The sequence below is a fragment of the Macrotis lagotis genome, chromosome 4 (genome assembly GCF_037893015.1).
Source record: "Macrotis lagotis isolate mMagLag1 chromosome 4, bilby.v1.9.chrom.fasta, whole genome shotgun sequence".
Taxonomy (NCBI): Eukaryota; Metazoa; Chordata; class Mammalia; order Peramelemorphia; family Peramelidae; genus Macrotis; species Macrotis lagotis.
The window spans coordinates 50,557,516-50,577,280 of NC_133661.1; the positions used below are offsets into that span (position 1 = coordinate 50,557,516).

Below are 19,765 nucleotides of genomic sequence, written 5' to 3' on the forward strand. Positions count from 1 at the left end.
AGTGGGCCTGGAATGGACTGGTAGTCTGAAGGGAAGTGAATATCCTGGGAGAAATGGACCTTGGGATGGAACGTTTTATTTCATTCATTTTCTAAGTGATAATGAAGCAGCTTCCCTTTACTGAGCTCCTTTGGTCCTGGTTATCTATTTGGTCTTGGTTTGGTCAATTTTTTGCTTTCTTTTTAATCATTTTAATTAAAGTTTTATTGATGCTTTCTGTTTTATATAGGCAAACCATCTCTCTACCAAGAGTTTTCTCCTGTAACAAAGCAAAACATTAAGGAAAAGCAAACCATACAGTAGAAAATGCAACATTTTCTAATCATAGTTCCTCATCATCTCAAGGGATGTGTAATTTATTTATCTCTTCTCTGGAGCCAATATTGGTCATGTCAATGAGGGATTAACTTGTTTTAAGAAATCAGGAAAATTTATTGGTCTGGCATTTGTTTGAATGGCTTTATTTGGTGTTTTACTTTTTTTAAATGAGAACAAAAATAAGTGTGGTTTGGTTCATGATTCTGTAAAGATGAATCCAAGTCATTATATCAAGGAGTCAGAATGAGTGGACCTAAGGCATTGCCTAGTGCAACATTTCACACCTCTTTCAGGGATCTAGTTTACAAGATTTCCCAAGTGGGGTCTTCAGATTCTGTTTAAACTCTTCCAGCATCAGGGAGCTTACAAATCTCATCGTGGTTAATTAAATAATAGCAAAATGGTGAGATAGGACTAGACTCATAATGTCAAAAATATCAGAATTGGATAGGATCTTAATTTCACATTCTTCATTTATAAACAAGGAAATTGAATACCTGGGATATCTCCAGGGTCTCTCAGCTAATAATCTATAATTTTACTTGCCTGCTTGTCAAACTTTTCCCCCAGCCTTAAAGAACTATATGCTCTGATTTCCTGATAACATGACCAATCTTCTTTCTAACTTCTGAGTTTCTCCTTTTCTCTCTCTCTCTCTATCTCCAACTCTAGAATATTGTGTCCCCCTCACTGCCCCCCCCCCCCCAATTCATTTATTCTGAGAAGCACTGGTGGATGAAGGGAGTTGGCTGAATCTGAAGGGCTCTGCAGATGGGGTCTGCACTGGAGCTTCCAGAACATTGTCTGAGTTCTATGGTAACGGAGAAATAAAAACACCTCCAGATTCCACATTCCAATCTGATGTCATTCCCCATAACCTTCACTGAACTCAATTGCCATCTTATTTTTTAGTTGACTTGAATTGGAGAAGGTAGTGATCAGAGGAACTTGGGCTCTGCCCAGGTCCTGCCAAATGGGCCAGAGAAGTGTAGCTGAAAGAGGCAGAATTTTGAAGGGAAGGGAAAGAGAAAAAAGATAGGGAATTTTGGGAAGTGGGGTGTGTGTGTGTGTGTGTGTGTGTGTGTGTGTGTGTGTGTGTGTGTACCCTATTCCCCCTACATATCACAAACAATTCCAACTATCTGCTTATCTATTTAGAAACTGACTCCCAACTTTAATCCTTGCTGTCCTGTTCCTCTACCTGTACCTCAGGCTCCTCATCATGGGGTACAAAAAACTGAAAAAACTGAAGAAAATCATCTTCTATGGTGAACGTTCAGAGGAGAGTAACCCATCGAGGCCCTCGAGGAAGGAAGTTATGCAGACCCCAGTCCTTATGGCTCTGATGAAGAGTGAGTGAGACCTCCTCCAACACCAGGGACTTGAGGACTGTGTTGTTATGGGGTACAAGGTTATAACCCAAAGGAATGAAACTCTAATGGCAAAATTTCAGGCACAGTGATTGGGGAAATGTTTATGGAAAGGGTGAGAAGTGGGAGGGTGGGGTTGTCTTCCTAATTCCCCTATCTCATACAGCTCTTAAAAGCTGGTTGCTTCACCAGGGTTGGTCAAGAATGTCTTTGTTCACTGTCCCTAGGAAGATAGGGATATAACAAATTCTGATGGATTGATTTTTCTCCTTGCCTCTTCCTCTCTCCCTGCTAGGTCCTGGACCCGCAAGATACCTTCTCCCATCTTGCACCGGCTACATAGGCCATGATATCACCATGCCCAAAGCACCAGCCTATACTTTCCACCTCGGTCACTCAGAGAAATGTGAGATTCTGGGGAAGAAGTAGGGATGGAGAATGGGAATAAGGTGGAGATGGGTTGGGGAGGGCTGCCAAGGACAAGCTGAATTTACTTTACCTTCTTAGACCTGGTCAAGCCCTGTTATCTGGAGTAGGGCTGTGTCTTAAACACTTTTGTAGGGTGTGGATATGAAAGTTGAGGCTTAGGCTATTTATCTTTTTTTGTTGTTGCAAATCCAGGGCTGGATTTGAACTCCTCCTGACTCCAGGACTCTATCCATTGTGCCACCTAGGCTTAGTATTGTAAAAGGAGATACTATCCTTCAGTAATCTAAGAGCCCAATAAATAGTTGAAGTCAAAGGCCCTGGGTTCACATTCTGACTGATACTTCCTATCCTTGCAACTGTGGACCTTTCTGTGCCTTAATTTCCTTATCTTAAAATGAAGGGGTTGGATTAGTGGATCTCTAAGGATCTCTTTCAGCTCTAAATGTATGATTTGATGATGCTTTCAGCCTAGTTTTCCCCATTGTGGGGAAGATCTTATTATTTAAATCTATCCAGAGAGAGATGGGCCTAAACTTAGCACCTCTTGGGGCGGCTAGGTGGCCCAGTGAATAGAGAACCAGCCCTGGAGTCAGGAGCTATCCGAGTTCAAATCCGACCTCAGACACTTAATAATTACCTAGCTGTGTGACCTTGGGCAAGCCACTTAACCCCAATTACCTTGCAAAAACCTAAAACAACTCCAAAACAAGCTGAACACCTCTTCCTTCTGTACCAGACTTTTCAATGCTATCCCCCAACCCCTTCCAAGTCCCCAAGGCCAGTCTGCAACCTTTTACACTAGCCTAGGACGCAGAACAGGAAATTTCCTTTAATAGATTTCATGACAGGAACTCTAGGTTTCTGATCCCACTGTCATTTCAATATGTCACTGTGCCTTTGAGGAGATCACTTGATGAATTGTAGAGAGATTACAAGGTTCTGTAAATGAAACCTCACTTCGGATCATGATTTGTTGAACTACAGACATATTTCTATGAATCTCCAATTTCTTTCAAATTAGGTCTCCACTAATCTAATTCAGTTTGCAACATGTCTTAGTGGTGTATTCCCAGAGGCCTTTCAGTCCTACCAAAGAAAGGCCCTATCTCCCTCTTTAGTAAGGCAGTAGAATAGATCATTGATTCCTTGTGGTGGCTAAATCCTTCTAGAAAAAGATCCAGGTTGTTGGAGCAGCCTTAGCCTGAAAGGTCTTTTTGTTATCTCCCCATGGCTTCTGAGTGTCACCTGCCTGTTCTTCTAAAGACTCACAAACCTAAATACATTTGGGAAGGGCAGTACTCCTTCAGGGCAGGGGAGTCTCGGGCTTCAGGATCCTATCTCTCACTCAGAGAAGTTACCACTGTGAGCCCCTACCTGTGGTTTTGGTTAGAGAGCTCGGTTTTGGATCTGGCACATATTTTGCTCTTTCATCTCCTCCACAGGGATTCCTGACTCATGTAGTCCTGGCCCTTGCCATTACTATGACTCCAAGGTCACCCATTGTGGCGTGTCGAACTGCTCCCAGGTTCCAATGGAAGAGCGGATAGCAAACTTGCGTAAGATGGTGAAAGGATATGGAGTGAAACTGTCACTAGGGATTCTAGGGTGGGGCTGGGGACTTTCCTGTTGGGGATTTCTAAGAGGGAGAGGATTTGAATGGGATCAGCACCTCGGATATATCCCAGTAGTAAAGGAAGTCTGATTTCTTTTCTCTGGAAGGAGCAGGAGAAATGGGGTGGATATTTGCTCGGGGTGGGGGGAGACGTGGAGGAAGAGGACCAGAGATTACATTGAGCCAAAATTCATTAGGATTACCAAATGCAAGTGGAGATGGCAGGAGGCAGAAACCAGAATCAAAGCAATGGTCTCTGAAGCTGTGGGATTTAACTCAGAATCAGGGATAACAGATTACAGAGAGGAGCAACAAGCATCTGGGAAATGATATTTTGTCTTAAGGGACTTCTTTGCTTGAGAAGTTTTTCGTTTGATTCAAATCATTGATCTAAAATCAAAATCATCTCCTTTGGAATGGAGGTATGCTTGGTACCCCCCTTCTTTCTTGTCTTATTACATCAAGCATGCCCCTTCTGTTTCCTGCTGCACGAACATTTCTGTGGACACATCCCCAAATCATAGGAAGCCAGAGATGGTCTGGGGATGCTCTGGAGGAGAGGAGTCATGGCCAACTGACTGTGCTGATGGAACCAAGATGCTAGAGGCATCTGTGGAACACAATATGGGTTTGTGGGTAGATCTTCCAAAGACTATACCCTAAGATGTATGTCTTGATGCCACCTGTTTACATCTTGATGCCATTATTGCCATGTTCATGCAGGTCCTGGTGCTGGCACCGTACTTGGATATTTGATGACATGACAACATGGACTCGATGAATCCAGAACTCCCTGTTTCAGTATACAGAAGGGAACAGTTAAATAGATATTAGGCTTCAAGCACTATGATGGTTTTACAGATATTATCTCATTTGATCCCCACAACAACCTCAGAGAATAATGACATCATTATTCCTATTTTTTAACAGTTAAAGAAACTGAGGTACAAAGTAGTTAAATGAATGGCACAGGGTGATGATGTAGCTGGTCAGTGACTAAGGCTAGATTTGAACTCAAGTCTTCCACATTGCAGGTCCCCACCTAGGTGATGCATCTTTCAAGGCATCTGCCACTGTCTTCTCCCCACACATACCCTGATACTGGGCAGTATGCTTCTATTCTGGTAGATGGGAGAAGGGCTGTAGTCAGGAAACTTAGGGGAGAAGCATGCAGACAGAAAGGGGTATGTGGATGGGTGAATGGAGACCATGTTGTGATTTGTTTTTGGAGGAGACATCTTATTAGGTTGGAAATAGGAGGAGGAGAGGGTTCTCTACCTTAACTAGGGTATGCCCATCAGCTCCTTTGTTTGAGAAATGGTGGTAGGGAGCTGCTTCTAGCCTGGGCTCCTAGTTCCCACCATTCCCTGGGGCAACAACTTTGCCTCCTCTTTTTTCACCACATTTTGAACCTTCCCTTGCTTTTAGAAATGGAAATCCCAAGTGCTTTGGAAACAATTGATAGCATCCCTTCCAGGGATCTTGAGGAATTAATATTGGCCACTCTACCCCAGGCAGTATTTCTTTGGGCATCTCTGCATTGGAGTAATGCAGATACTGTTGGTGTGACCATAAATGTCCAAGGAATTACTTCCTGGGGTAGAATTTGGGGTAGAAATAGAGTTTTGTGGTTGCAGTGATGTGATGTGCCAGGAGGGAAGGGCAGGCTGGTCTACCAAGATATTTGGTGTGCTCTGTAGTTCACTCCTGGAAAATACTTAACAAAGAGCATGTGGGATCTTATCAGTCTTTGACTATTTTTGTCACACTGATATGGGCATGTCAACTTCTGAGGATGGACTGTGATGAGCAAATCCTGAGAAGCAGGAATTCACTGTTGGCTAATTGGGCAACATCATCCCACTGGAGTTGTTCCCTAGGGGATAGGGGTATAAGAATTACACTGTTAGGAATCTATAAACTTAATTCTAGATCCCATGACCTATGATAACTTAAGTATGACTGGGAAAATAGGAAAAGACTTCAAAAAAAATTCTCTCTGATGCAACTACCTGAACAGTTACTGGAACACTGTATCATCATTGCCCCAAATCTTTTGTTGTATATTGTATATACATCAACTGGACCATAGAGTCCATTGCTAAAGCTACTCAATGCAAAAAAAAAAAGAGGGAACCCACAAGTACAGAGGCAAAGTCACCCAGGAAACCAGCCTCCCCAGAATCTCATAGAGGCCCTAGCAGCCAACCCTCCAGTGTGAGAGAGAATTTAGAAATACTAACTATTTTGAATTCTCTCTACTTTAATAGATTGACTGGAGTCAATCTAAAAAAACAGACACTAGTGTCCTTCTCAGGATTATTGACACTAGGAACTGACTTTCTGAACCACAGATAATTTCCTGTTTTTTTTTTTTTCTTGAGCTTGAAGCTCAATAGACACACAGTACTGACTGACAAGGAAGCTTTAACCTGATTTGTTATTTTGAAGTCCTCTACAGTCAGGGATCATCAGAATTAGTGTGGAGACCCAATTGTCTTTAGGCCTTTGACAGCTCAGAATTCAACCAGTTCATCACCCTTAACATGTTACCTCTCCATTTCCCCTCTAAGAATTACAGGCTCCAGACTTCTGACTTACTTATGGTCATAACTATGGTGGCACAATGAAACCAGTCTTTTCTTTTTTCACAAGTTGAGAAAGGCTAGTTCAGTTTGGACAGGGAGCAGTCCCATGATTTATAAACATTTATGGCTCTGGGGACATCTTATAAAATGATAGAGGCATTTCTGTTGTTGGATCTCTACCCCGAGGTTTGTGGCACAATCAAAAACTGTATTGGGAAAGAGTCAGGTTGTTTGTGCATCAAGTTTTGTCAGTCAAAGACAAACTGATCTGGCAGGAGGCCATCTGGGTGTAGATCTATCTTGAGGTCTGAAGAAGGAACACAAGAACTATCAAACAGGACATTTGGTCTTCAGAGGTCTTGGCAGAAATAAGAGATATGATTGCTCATTTGAGAGATTGCTATAGGAGAAGAGGATATGTTGGACTTGAGACCAGGAATCGATGATGAAATAGGAATATGTACCAAGAATACAAGAAGTTATTAGCCTGCTGACTTCATGAAGGCTTTTAAGTTAAAAAAGTGTGCATTCTGGGGGTGGCTAGGTGGCATAGTGGATAAAGCACTGGCCTTGGAGTCAGGAGTACCTGGGTTCAAATATGGTCTCAGACACTTAGTAATGACCTAGCTGTGTGGCCTTGGGCAAGCCACTTAACCCCATTTGCCTTGCAAAAGCTTAAAAAAAAAGAAGTGTGCATTCTGTCAGAAATTGGTGACATTTTGGAGATTCATCCTAAGAACAGAAGACCTAGATCTAAGCATTCATCATTGGAAGTCAAGAAATTACAGTATATTGGTGATGCTGTGATTTTTTTTTTTTACTACATAATTTGTTCATTGGTTCTTAATGATTGATGATATTTGTGTAATCAGGGAATCAGAGAAATTGAGTTGTAGGATCAGGAAGTCAGTCCCTGCTACCAGTCATCCTAAGAGGACATTAGCATTCTCAGCTGTCTATAGGTAGAGAGAGTCAGAATATTTGCTCCTAAACCAGCCATTATATCATGGCTATGGAGCAAATGTTGAGAACATGAGAAGTCAGATTTATTTGTGGTACAGTAGTGTGTTTTCACAGACAGTAGTGCTCCAAGGAGGCTTTCCTTTCTGCCTATGTTTGTGCTCCCCTATATTGTTTCCATTTCTGATTATATCTTGTGCAATGGATCATCTAGTAACCTGCCTGAGGTTTGAAGCTCAGAGAATATTGGAAAACTTGATCAGTAATGACTTTGTCATTGGGATCATGATAGGCTTTTAACAGAGTCTCCTGACCTTTTTCCTATTCTTTGGCATGTCTGTACCACAAACTATGGAACACTGAAAGATAGAAACTCTTAATGGGCAGTTGAATAGGAAAAGGCTGTCTGATCATTGAAGGAGGCAGTTGTAAAAGTCCAGCAACTAAAATCACTCAAATCCTTTGGTCTCCAAAGGTCTGACAAGAAATTATTGCTATGGTAATACTCCATTTGAGAGATTGGTGGGGAGAAAGAAAAACACTCAAGACCAAGAATATGACAATGATGTCATTGATTCTAGAGAGGGAGGAAGGACTAAATTGGGAAATTATGTAGCTTCCCGTAGCTCCTGTTAATGTTAAATAATGGAGAAAATTTATACTAGGCTTGACAGGTAACAGTTTACCATCAAACTTGCCTTGGGAGACCTGACAATCCTATCTAGAGGGGATATGCCACTTTCAGCAGTGTGTTGGAGCCAGCTCTTACCAGCTCTCTAGAATCAACTGTCAACCTTTCATTTTGGTCATTTATATCTTGGAAACTGAGAAATGCTACAAAACAAAGCCTGACTTATTGTCTTGTTGATTATTTAGACTTAAGAAAGTAATGGAGAACATGTTAATAATTCAGATTAAACTTAAAAATGGAGCTGTTTGTTAAACATTTTCCAACATATCCTTGGTGATGATCCTTAGTGTTTACAATAGTTTGTTTGAAGTAGACTTGTCTTCCTTTGGGGTGCCATTGTCATGGGGATGCTCCTGTTTTTTTAGATTTTTTTTTTCTTGAGCTTAGAATAAAGAATATGTTGACTTAAGGGGTTGTGTTGTTGGCAAAAGAAGGAGAGCTGTGCAGTTGAGGATGTGTGGAAGGAGTGAAGAGGAAAAAGTCAGTACAAATGAGAGTTGTTTGGGAGCTTAGAGATGAAAGAATTAGTACATTTGAAGGCTTGGGATTGGGATGCAATGTGAGTTGGAGGGTATTAAGGTTTGTTTTTCTCTGTTGTAGGTTCTGGTGTTCTCTTTATGAGACCAGCATGGTTGAATAGAGATCAAAACAAATGTTAGGGACCAGCCAAGATGGTAGAGTAGCAAGGAGAAGCAGAGTCAAGTTCTATCCACATAACTATTTCAAAAAGGTCTTGAAAATTGCACCAGACTGAAATTACACCAGACTGCGATTGAGAAATAGAAAAGAAAAAAAAAATCACAATGAGTCATTTTTTCCAGCCCAGGTCAGCTTAGGAGACATAAAAGAGTTCTGTAGATGAGGTCTAGCCAGGAATGTCAGTGAGGAACATTCTAGTACAGAGACTGAAGGAGTACTGAGGTTGTGTACCAGAATGAGAAGAATCCCTAGATCTGAAATAGAAAGGTTTGACAGTATAGGGAACAAGAACAAGAACAGTGTAGGGAACTAGGAGATAATTGCTTGTATACAAATACAAATACAAATAAATACAAATACAAATAATACAAATACAAATATAACTGTCATGTATTTCCCAGTCCTGGGTCCTAGATCCAGCATGGACTAACTAGGAAACTTTTCTTGAGAGATGAAAATTGAGAAATGAAATGCTCATTAACTTTTTACTGAGCTAAGAGTAAGCCCAGAAGTCACTAACAGCTGTATGCCTCTGATTCCAGAGCAGTGCAGGGGCTCAGATCCAGCCCTTAGTCCAATCTGAATTTGGAAGCAAAATAATTAGATCAAGAAGCCTAAATCAGAGGGGAACCTTCTATTCTGTCACTTTGAAGATGTGGAGTTTTCCAGATGGATGATGGAATCTGAAAGCAGCCTACTGGAGCTCTAACCAGGGGCAAGTCTGCAGTTGTTCAGATTCAACCATAGGTCGGGAACTTGCAAGAGCTCACACCAAGAAGGCAATGCACTTAAAGTTTGCAGGTCCTCAACCTGAGCTTTCCCTGAGATTCTAGAATAATACAATATTCATTACTCTGAGAAAGTAGCAGGAGCCAAGAGGATACAAAACAGAACTGAGAATAGCCCAGCCAATACCTCCAGAAGGCTCTGGCTCTCACATAAAGGCTGAAGTCAGGATGAAAAGAAGCCCTCAGATGAGTACAGGTCTGATCTGCCAACATTATTGGCAACTGGATTGGATACATGATGGCTGGTGGACTCTGTGTGAATATGATGAAAATTGGTAACATGAAGATGCAAATTCTTCTGCATTTGGCAATGCCCATATGACCATATTGCCATCCAGGCCTACATTCTGTGATAGCTTTGTCCTAGCCTCATAGAAATAGCAACATATGCTACTTTTCAAGTATATGCCACTGATTCCTTGCCTGAAATTGCTGACAATATCTATAGGAGTCTTGTTCTTGAAGGAATAAATTTGACTGTGATTTTTCCTGGCAAAGGTTATTTCCAAATAGAGGTTACATTTTGCAGCTAAGTTTTGGAAGGCCTTCCAGATGCTGTTAAAAATGCAGATGATCCTTTCAACAATCTACCACTTAATAGGCAGGGAGACATGTGGAGAAAGCAAATATGGAGGAGGTCTGGTTTTGTTGCTTTTCTATAGCACATTTGCAACAGAACTCGATTTATACCTATTTAATTTCATTTTAAAAGAAATGTCAGGGTAGCTAGGTGGTGCAGTGGATAGAGCACCGGCCCTGGAGTCAGGACTACCTGAGTTCAAATCCGGCCTCAGACATTTAATAATTACCTAGCTGTGTGGCCTTGGACAAGCTACTTAACCCCATTGCCTTGAAAAAACTTAAAAAAAAAAAGAAAAAGAAAATGTCATTTTCCTTGCCTCAGGAAAGTTCTCATTTCAGCTGAGCCTTAGAAGATGCTTCGTACCTTTGTCTTGTCAATGTTTTGAAACCCTAGGAGACAAGCACACTCTACAACTCCAAATTCAGAGCATTTTCCTGTGAACATTGAACTGGAGAAAATAGTAAGAAAATGGACAGAGAATAAAGTCTCCCTCATTGGACCCTGGAGGCCAGGTCCACATCCATATTCCAGTATGGAGACCCTCACAGGGTTTGGACAATGAATCCTTAGGCTCATTAATGATCACCAAGCATTAATATCTATAAAATTGTTTCATATCTCTTGCCTTAAGCCAATCTCTATATGACAGCAGGAATGATAAACTCCCATTTGTGTGGAATTGCATGAAGAATTATAAGGTCCATCTTGTCATGGATTGTAGCCAATATCTTATTTTGATGCAAAAAGGAGTAGTTTTTCATAAAGTGATGATTGCATATTTAAGGTGCCCCGGTTTGGTTATTGGGCATTTCTAAATGAAGTTGCTATTGGACAAATTACTGAGGCGAAACCATTTGGTCAAATTACTGAGCAGGGCTCAAAACTTGTACTCTAATAATCTTTCCTTTGTGAAATGTTTCTCCAAGCCTTGATTTTTCTCTGGGCTTTTTTGGTTATCAAATTAAAATATGAACACAATTACTCACAAATATGGTTCAGGTCCTTTCCTATTGAGATTCAAATCTTTCCTACCTAACCCTGAGAGGATTACTCATTCGCATTTAATTTAAATGGACTTTTATAGTGAGGAAATCAGCAGCATTAGCTTAAAAACTTCAGAGCAATGGTCATCTCTTGCTCCTAAGAACAAGGTCTGAAATCTCAATTTCTCCTACTCAGTTTACCACCTGTGTGGCTCCTTAGTCATTACCACAGATTCTCTTGGGAAGGGATAATAATCACTACTTCTCCCTTTCCTCCACAAGGATCTGTGTGTCTGTGTTTGGTTGACCCTGGGAATGGTGGGGATGTTCTTATGTAACAGTAGTCATATCTAGAGTTAAGCATGTTACACTAGGGGAAGGGTTTGAGATGACCTGTGTATTGGTCAGCAAACAGTCATATATCTAGTTGAGACACTTTTCTCCAAAGAAAGCTGCCCAGTTGGGAACTGGGGACATGACAAAACCAAACAGAGAATCCACTCTTGAATGTAGCCTTTGGGTGCCCTTGCTTTCTTTCCTATCTCAAACCCTACCGCTAACCTTGCCTGACTGATGTTTCCTTTGATTTCTAGGTGTGTGGTCTACACCAGCGCCTTCAGAATACTTCTGTGAGAAAGTTCCTCCCCTTGGTGAACGCCGGGCACCCCAGTATAGTATAGGCTACCGTTGCCCTTATCGTGTATCTGACTCCAACCCGGCCCCTAATCAATATACTCAGCCCCGACGGTTAGGGTATGGCACCCCTGTTAACCATTCTGCCCCAAGTTATAGCTTTGCTTCCACTTCTGACCCATGGTATTTTAACAAGGACATCCATAAGAATCCTGGCCCAGCCATGTACAACCAGCCTGACCCATCAGTTTGCAAGAACCGGAATCCTCTTTATTCCATGGGCAAACGCTTTGGGTTCCCCCGAGACCGGACACATTATCCAAGTCCTGGTTCCCATGAGGTGCAGTCAGTCACAGCTCACAAGCGCCAGGCACCTTCCTTCTCTATGGGCATCAAACATTCACCTCACCTCACTCCGCTGATAGAGGATGTGGAGGACTGATGCTAATCCCTTCCCCTTTCCCACCCCTCCATGAATCCTTTTCTCTCTCCCTCCTTGTAATTCTAAGGCAGGAGTAGAAGGGGATTCTGGAGGGGAAATTAGTTTCTTAAGATAATTGCAAAATCTTCAAGCCAGGTTGTGCCTGGTGCCAGTTTACTGCTGGGCACCTCTCAAGTTGTAGCCCCTGTCCAATAAGCACCCCTCTCAGGCTAAAAGAGATCTCCTTTTCCCCCCAAATGCATGTTTTTTTTTCCTTAAATAAAATTGACTTTGGTACACTGACCAAAATGGTCTCATTTGAGTGTCTAATACACAGAAGACCCTAAATAAAGACTAGCAGGAGGGGCAGGTAGGTGGCATAGTGGATAAAGCACCGGCTCTGGAGTCAGGAGTACTTGGGTTCAAATCCAGTCTCAGACACTTTTTTTTAGGTTTTTTTTTTTGCAAGGCAAATGGGGTTAAGTGGCTTGCCCAAGGCCACACAGCTAGGTAATTATTAAGTGTCTGAGACTGGATTTGAACCCAGGTACTCCTGACTCTAAGGCCGGTGCTTTATCCATTATGCCACCTAGCCGCCCCCTTGGTCTCAGACACTTAATAATTACCTAGCTGTGTGGCCTTGGGCAAGCCACTTAACTCCGTTTGCCTTGCAAAAACCTAAAAAAAAAAAAGATTAGCAGAATGAATGAATAAAATGGTTCTTGTCCTTCATTACTGAAGAAGACCAAAATGACATCGCTATGTTTGAGACAAATGACAGTGTGTCTGACTGTGGTTGATCAGACCAATATGAGCTTGGAATGCTCTTATCACAGGATGGTCACAAATGGTCCATGTGAATATCCGGGGTGGGTACTCTAAACTTATGTATGTCATGTTTCTTTTGAACTGCTTCAATTCTGCCTTCCTCATAGACTGCAGCCCCCTCACTGATGAGGGCACGCCACGCTGGGAGGTCCAGTGCCAGTGTCTCCCATGCTGTACAATCAATTCTAAAGTTCTTCAATGAGACCTTCAGGGTGTCTTAACTATTGCTTCTCATGACCCCTTTGTGAGCACTTGCCCTGGGTGAGTTCTCCATAAAATAGTTTTTTTGTCAAACATACATCTGACATTTGAAGGTGTCCAGCCCATTGTAGTTGTGCAGTCTGTAGTAATGTTGGAATGCAAGACAATTTAGCTGTGAAAAGACCTCGGTGTCTGGTGTCTTCTCCTGCCAGGTGATCTTCAGAATCTTCCTAAGACAATTTAAATGGAAGTGATCCAGTTTTCCTGACATGGCGCTGAGAGACTGTCCAGGTTTCACAGGCATAGAGCCATGAGGGCAGTACAATGTAGACCTTCAGTTTGAGGTCAGTCTGATACCTCTTCTCTCTCACACTTTGTTTTGGAGCCTCCCAAGTACTGAACTAGCTCTGGCAATGTGTGTCAACCTCATTGTCAATGTGTAAAGGCCAAAGTAAGTGAACTCTTCTATTTTATCCAAAACTCCTTCATTTGCTGTAACCCATGGTTCCACAGATAAATAGTGTGGTGCTGGTTGATGGAGCACCCGTGTTTTCTTGGTATTGTTGGACCAAAATGAGCACAAGTAGCAGAGATTCGATTCAACTTTGTTGCAACTCCCAGAGGCTGCATTAAGGCACAATCATCTGCAAACAGAAGATCCTGCACTAACATTCCCTTCACTTTGGTCTAGGCTTGTAGCCTTTCAAGTTAAAAAATTCGCCATCAGTGCAGTAGCTGACCTTGAAGCTGTGCTCATCCTCAGTGAAAACATTTGATAACGTGGCTGAAAACATCATGCTAAAAAGTATGGGAGCAAGGACACATCCTTGTTTCACTACATTGGTGATGGGGAAATCACAAGAGAACATTTTCCACTATCTATCCACTGTCCACTATGCTGTCATGAAATTGATGTATTTTTCCTGCCTTCTCAATGAGTTGTACAAGAGGGAAGAGGGATAGATTTTGAAACTGAAAATAAAATTGAATTTTAAAGTCAATTGTTTCAAGAAAATGCAGTGTCTATTAGTCCAATAATCTAATTTACAAATGGGAAAGCTGGAGTCCACACAGAGGTCACACGGTTAGCTAATTCAACTTTCTCTAACTCTATGCTTCCCATACCAACCAGTGATAGGAAGATTGGAATGTAATCTTTCATGTAAACTCAAATCTTTATGGGTTGAGAAAGGGTTTTGTAACTCAGACCAGAATTAGAGATAAGTTCTTTCCTCTGACAGTTATCTTTTTCTCAGGTTCCTACCATCCCCCACAGCTAGGGAACGAGAATGCCAAAAATGGAGACAAAAAATTGAGAAAAAAGAGACAGAGAAGAATGAGAATGAGAAAATGAGATCCAAAGACAATTAGAAGGGAGACGGGAAGCGAGGGGGAGAGACAGAGACCCACAGAGAGGAAAAGAGAACAAGAGGCAGAAGAGAGTGAATGGAGATAAAAAGAAACATATAAGAGACAAAGATTCAGATCCAGAGAAAGAGAGACCATGAATGAGCAAGAGGGTCAAAATCAGGAATGGGTAGGGGGTGGGGGTGGATTATAAGAGGGAGAAGGGAATTAAGATTTATTAAATGACTAATTTGTGTCAGACACTGTCCAATTACAAATATTGTCTCATTTTATGCTTATAAATATTCTGGGAAGTAGGTGGTATTACCCCCATTTTGCAGAAGAGAAAACTGAGACAGGAAAGCAATAAAAGACATCTCCACCCTCTTCTTTCTCCCCTGACCCTTCTCCAAGGGAGACTTTATTTTCTGCTAGGAGAAGCAGAAGTTGAAGTCAGAAAATTGACTACTTTGTTCTTCTCAGAAGGATTAGCAGCTTAGAATTTGCTCCCTTAAGTATTATTCATCTTGCATGGGTATCCAGTCTTTTAACCCTTCTGGGTCACATCACCTGACAAAAACCTGTCAAGGGCCATATTAGTTAATGGTTAAACTGGACTGTGATGCTGCATGAATAAAGTAAAGGATGAATAAGTGAACAAGTGAATGGTTGGAGTAGATGCATACATTCATTTGAGTAAAGCCAAGAATTTCGATGCAGGGTTCAATACTTGATTGCTTTTTGTGCCTCTCCTTCTTTTGATTGTAATTACATTGGTCTGATCCATCTAACTGAAAAGAAAGGACTAGGGGTTGGAATCCTGTTGGGAGGTGGTTGTTGTCAGACCAGAGATGGAAATGCATGTTGGCCAACCAGGCCAGAGTTATGGACCTTTGCAGAAGTGTGTGCTGGTGCACGTAAAGGTTTGGTGAATGCAGGCATGCATGAATGTGTGTTTGCATATGGTGTACTAAGCATGGATCTGTACCTGTGTATGTCTTTAGAGCTAGCTTGGGGCAAAGCTGTGAAATCCCATCCTTGTTTTCTTGTTTTAAATCCCTTTTCCCCTCTCATTAAGGACCTCTTGTTTGAAAAAAAAAACGTATCTGACAAGCTTCTTCCCCTTGAGGGACTGACTCCCCAGTACTTGGATTTCATGATGAGACCCATTATGAGGATGAGTTTTGGGATCAGGGACTCTGGAGAGGGCAGGAATGATCCAAAAGAGAGAAAATTCCAATGGGGAATTTTCAGGAGAGATAGCTAGAGCATGAGTAGAGGGATAATTGGGGGCTTCCTAAAGCTCTTTCACAGGGTTTCTGGGGGGGGGCAGTCTTGTCTGTCCTATCATGACCTCCTTCAGCACATACAGTTGTGCTTGGCCTCATCTGCCAGACTGGCAAATGTAGCTAGTGCTCCAAAATTCAGGGCCTGGGAATCAACAGGTGTATCATTTTTCCCCTCCCAAGAAGTGATAACTTTATTCTTCCATGCATAAACTTAGGTCCAAAAGTAAAAAATTATGACACTGTCCTCTCCTTGGTGATCAATACCCTGCATAGGAGTGAGGGATAGGGTGGAGTTGGAGAGATGACCAGTCTCAACTTTATTGGAGCTTCTTTAGTCTCTTCTGGGTTTTACAGTTGCTTTAGTTATTTCTGGTTTCCAACTTTGAGAGAGAAGATGGTCAAGTCCATCCCCACTGGGGCCAGGCTGGAAAGAAGCTGGCATGAAAGAAATCAGTAGTGTCCATCTTGTCTCTACCCGCAGTTTGCCACTGAGACTTGGGAATTTCCTGTTGGGAATGATCAGGGACTCTTATTTCTGGAGCTGAGTTACCTTCTACCCAATAAGAGCTTTTCTTCACACATATCCTATGTAAACTTTCTATGATTTCAGTTTTGCTATCAACTTTGATAAATTTTTTTTTTTCCTACTTGCTATATGTGTTCATTGTGGAACTGGTCTTTGGGGGGAGGTCCTCCTTTCCCTATGAATAAAGACTGATCAGGAGTTTAACTTGAACCCCCAAATTACATCTATTGCTGATATGTCCAACTGTGGCCCATGGACTATATGCGATCCTCAAAGCCCTTTTATGTGGCCTGTGCCACATAACTGGAAAATGAAGGCACAGTTGAGTGCATGTGCCAACACTGCAGTATCACAGCCCAGTTTAAACATTAACTTATATGGCCCTTGACAAGTTTTTGTTGGGTGTTGTGACCCAGAAGATTTAAGGGACTGGACACCCATGCTAGATGAATGATAATTAAGGCAATAGATAGAATTCTAACTTGCTAATCTTTTTCTTTGAGAAGAGTAAAGTAGTTAATTTTCTGATTCCTACATCCTGCGTCTCCTGGCAGAAAATAGGATCTCCCTTGGAGAAGGGAGTGGGGAGTGAGGTTGGAGATGTCTATTATTGCTTTCCTGTGAGCCATACACAAAGCCCCAGGCTCCTCCAGAATGGGGAGCCTCACCAGTTCCTTCCACCTCTGTTTTGCCCCTTTTTCTGTTCCTCTTTGCTGATTAGCTGGTGGATCAGTGGCTAGAGCACTGGACCCAGAGTCAGAAAGACCTGAGTTCATGTTTGTTCTTTATTAGTTGTGTGACTCTGGGCAAGTTACTTAAATCACTGCCCGCCTCAGTTTTCTCATTTGCAAAATGGGGATAATATCACCTACCTCCGAGCATATTTATAAGTATAAACTGAGACAATATTTGTAGTCTCAGTACACTGTCCGACACAGTTGAGTCATTTAAATAATCTTAATTCCCTTCTTCCTTTTATAATCCCCCCCACTCTCCACACCTGTTTTTAATTCTATCTGACCCTCTTGTTCATTCTTGGTCTCTCTTTGTCTGGATCTCTCTCTTTATTCACTCTCTTCTGTGTCTTGTTCTCTCTTCCTCTCTGGGTCTCTGTCTCTCCTCATCATTTCCAATGTCCTTTCTGACAGTATCTGTCTTTGTGTCTCTTTCCTTTTCTCATTTTCATTCTTCTCTCCTGTCTCTACCACTGGTTCTTTTTTCTCTCTCAATTTTCTGTCTCCATTTTTGGAATTCTCCTTCCCTAACTATGGGGGGTGGCAGGGATCTGAGGAAAAAAAGACCTTCTGTCAGAAGAATGGACCTTGCTATCTCTGATCAGGGCCTGAGAAAGGACAAGAAGTTGTAAAAAGCCTTTCTCAGACCACAAATATTTGAGTTTACATGAAAGATTACATTCTAATCCTAATAATAGTCACTTCTTCCTTTCACTGGTGTATGGGAAGCATGGAACTATAGAAAGCTGAATTAGTTAGCTGTTTGACCTTTGCGTGGACCCCAGTTTTCCCATTTGTAAATTAGATTATTGGTCTACATAGACACTCTATTTTCTTGAAACACTGACTTTTAAAAATTCAACTTTATTGTCAGTTTCAAATTCTATCCCTCTTCCCTCTTCTACAACTCATTGAGAAGGCATGAAAAATAAAAATCATTACAAACATCCTAGATATGTAAATTAAGTTTCCTCATTAGCTATGTTCCAAGAAAAAGAAATAGAAAAAAATGTTCTTCGGTGTACTCTCTTGAGTCTATGAGTTCTTTTTCTGGAGAGCTGTTATCTCATCCTGAATATTGGAATTGTGGTTGGTCATTATGTTGATCAGAAATACTAAGTCCTTCAGGGTTGATTAGCTCTACAATATTGTTGTTACTAAATAAATTGTTCTCTTGGTTCTGCTCATTTTAATCAGCATCTGTTCATACAAATCTGATCATGCTTTTCTGAAACTATCTTCCTCATAATTTCTTATAATACAATAACATCCCATCACATTCACTTACCATAGTTTGTTAAGTCATTCCTCAATCGCTAGGCATTCCTTCTTTACCAACACAAAAATATTTTTCTTTATATAATCCCCTTCTTTCTTTTATCTCTTTGGAGTATAGATATAGTGGAAGGTATTACAGAATTAAAGGGTAACTATTTCCCCATATGTAAGATTACCTTAATTTTGGGCCCAAAATTTGAAAAAAGATGTATTACATAAAGTTATTGAACTCAAGTTTTATTCATCATAAAACTCATACAACTCCTCATCACTGTCAAAAATCCCATCTATTAGCTTGTCCTCATCTGTGTTGGATGGTGAATCACTGTCTCAGGAGAGGCACTGACTGCTCTCCTGCCTATGTTCTGGTCTGTGGTTGACCACAAGCACTCCCTGGGCAAGTCTGGTGCATGGATGCCCGCTTAGTCCATTCCATTTCATGAACCTGAAGCATCCATTGTGTCCTCCTTTGAATCAGTCACTTCTTTTTATCAGCAATTCTTCAGGCCTCATGTTGAACCATCTTTGTGGACACAGGAACTCTACTTGCCCTTTGTTCTTCTTTTTTTAAAAATTAATTGATTATTTTTTGCAACCATATACCCATGAATATTTTTAAGTTACAAAATTTCCTCACCTTGCAAAAAAAAAAACCCAAGAAAGAACTTTTCCCCTTATTTATAATTTTTTTCTGGATATAGAGCTAGAATTGAAATTTCTGTGTCAAAGGATATAAACAATTTTATTGCTCTTTGGGTATAGTTCCATAATGCTCTCCAGAAAGGTTGTATCTTTTCACAATTCCACCAGCATTGCATCAATGTCCCAAACCTCCCACAACCTCTCCAACATTGATCATCTTCCCTTTTTTTCATCTTGCCAATCTGGTAGGTATGAGGTGATACCTCATTGTTGTTTTAATTTGCATTTCTCTAATCAATAAAAATTTGAAGCATTTTTCAGTGTTTTATATGTAGATTTAATATCTTCATTTGAAAACTGTTCATATCCTTTGATTGCCCTTTGCTCTTCAGTCCATCTCTTCAATTCCCTCTGTAATTCAGGTCATTTGGCTGCCTCACCTCTCATGGTCTTCCTCTACCATGGCATTTTCAGTAGGCTTCTTCCCATAGGTAGTCTCAGATTGTTTTCTCAGTTGGAGGAGGACCAAATGAATGTTCAGCAGCATGATTTCCATCCACTTTTGCAAAGTGAATCACTTTGAATTTGAATTCAGCACTAGACAAAAATCTTTTCTAAGTCATTTCTGGGCAGAACATGGCAAAACGTAACCTAATATACCAGTAACAAATGCAAAACAATGAGTGCAAAGACAAGTGCCAAAAAGTGGGAAATGCAACTAAAAAAATCTACAACCACTGTATATGATTCTTCCAATTTTTAGACTCCAAATTTTTTGAAAAAGGGTTCATCTTACACATGGGGAAATGGAGTATGTATCACATAATAACTTTTGGGGCACAGTT

At 41.1% G+C, this 19,765-nt stretch overlaps 1 protein-coding gene across 1 annotated transcript; it reads left to right on the top strand.

Moving 5' to 3' along the window:
- The first annotated feature begins 1,150 nt into the window (after positions 1–1,150).
- Positions 1,151–12,372, top strand: CIMAP1C (ciliary microtubule associated protein 1C). The gene is made up of 5 exons (XM_074236375.1): positions 1,151–1,249; positions 1,531–1,670; positions 1,984–2,094; positions 3,560–3,673; positions 11,615–12,372. The coding sequence occupies exons 2-5, from the start codon at positions 1,541–1,543 to the stop codon at positions 12,094–12,096; spliced, it is 837 nt and encodes a 278-aa protein (XP_074092476.1). The 5' UTR covers positions 1,151–1,249; positions 1,531–1,540; the 3' UTR covers positions 12,097–12,372.
- The last annotated feature ends 7,393 nt before the right edge of the window (positions 12,373–19,765 follow it).

Excerpts from the sequence above, each read along its gene's own strand:
- CIMAP1C (XM_074236375.1), top strand. The coding sequence starts at position 1,541 with ATGGGGTACAAAAAACTGAAAAAACTGAAGAAAATCATCTTCTATGGT. Across the intron at positions 1,671-1,983 it reads CCTTATGGCTCTGATGAAGA|GTCCTGGACCCGCAAGATAC; the intron begins GTGAGTGAGACC and ends TCTCCCTGCTAG. Across the intron at positions 3,674-11,614 it reads AGAGCGGATAGCAAACTTGC|GTGTGTGGTCTACACCAGCG; the intron begins GTAAGATGGTGA and ends TTTGATTTCTAG.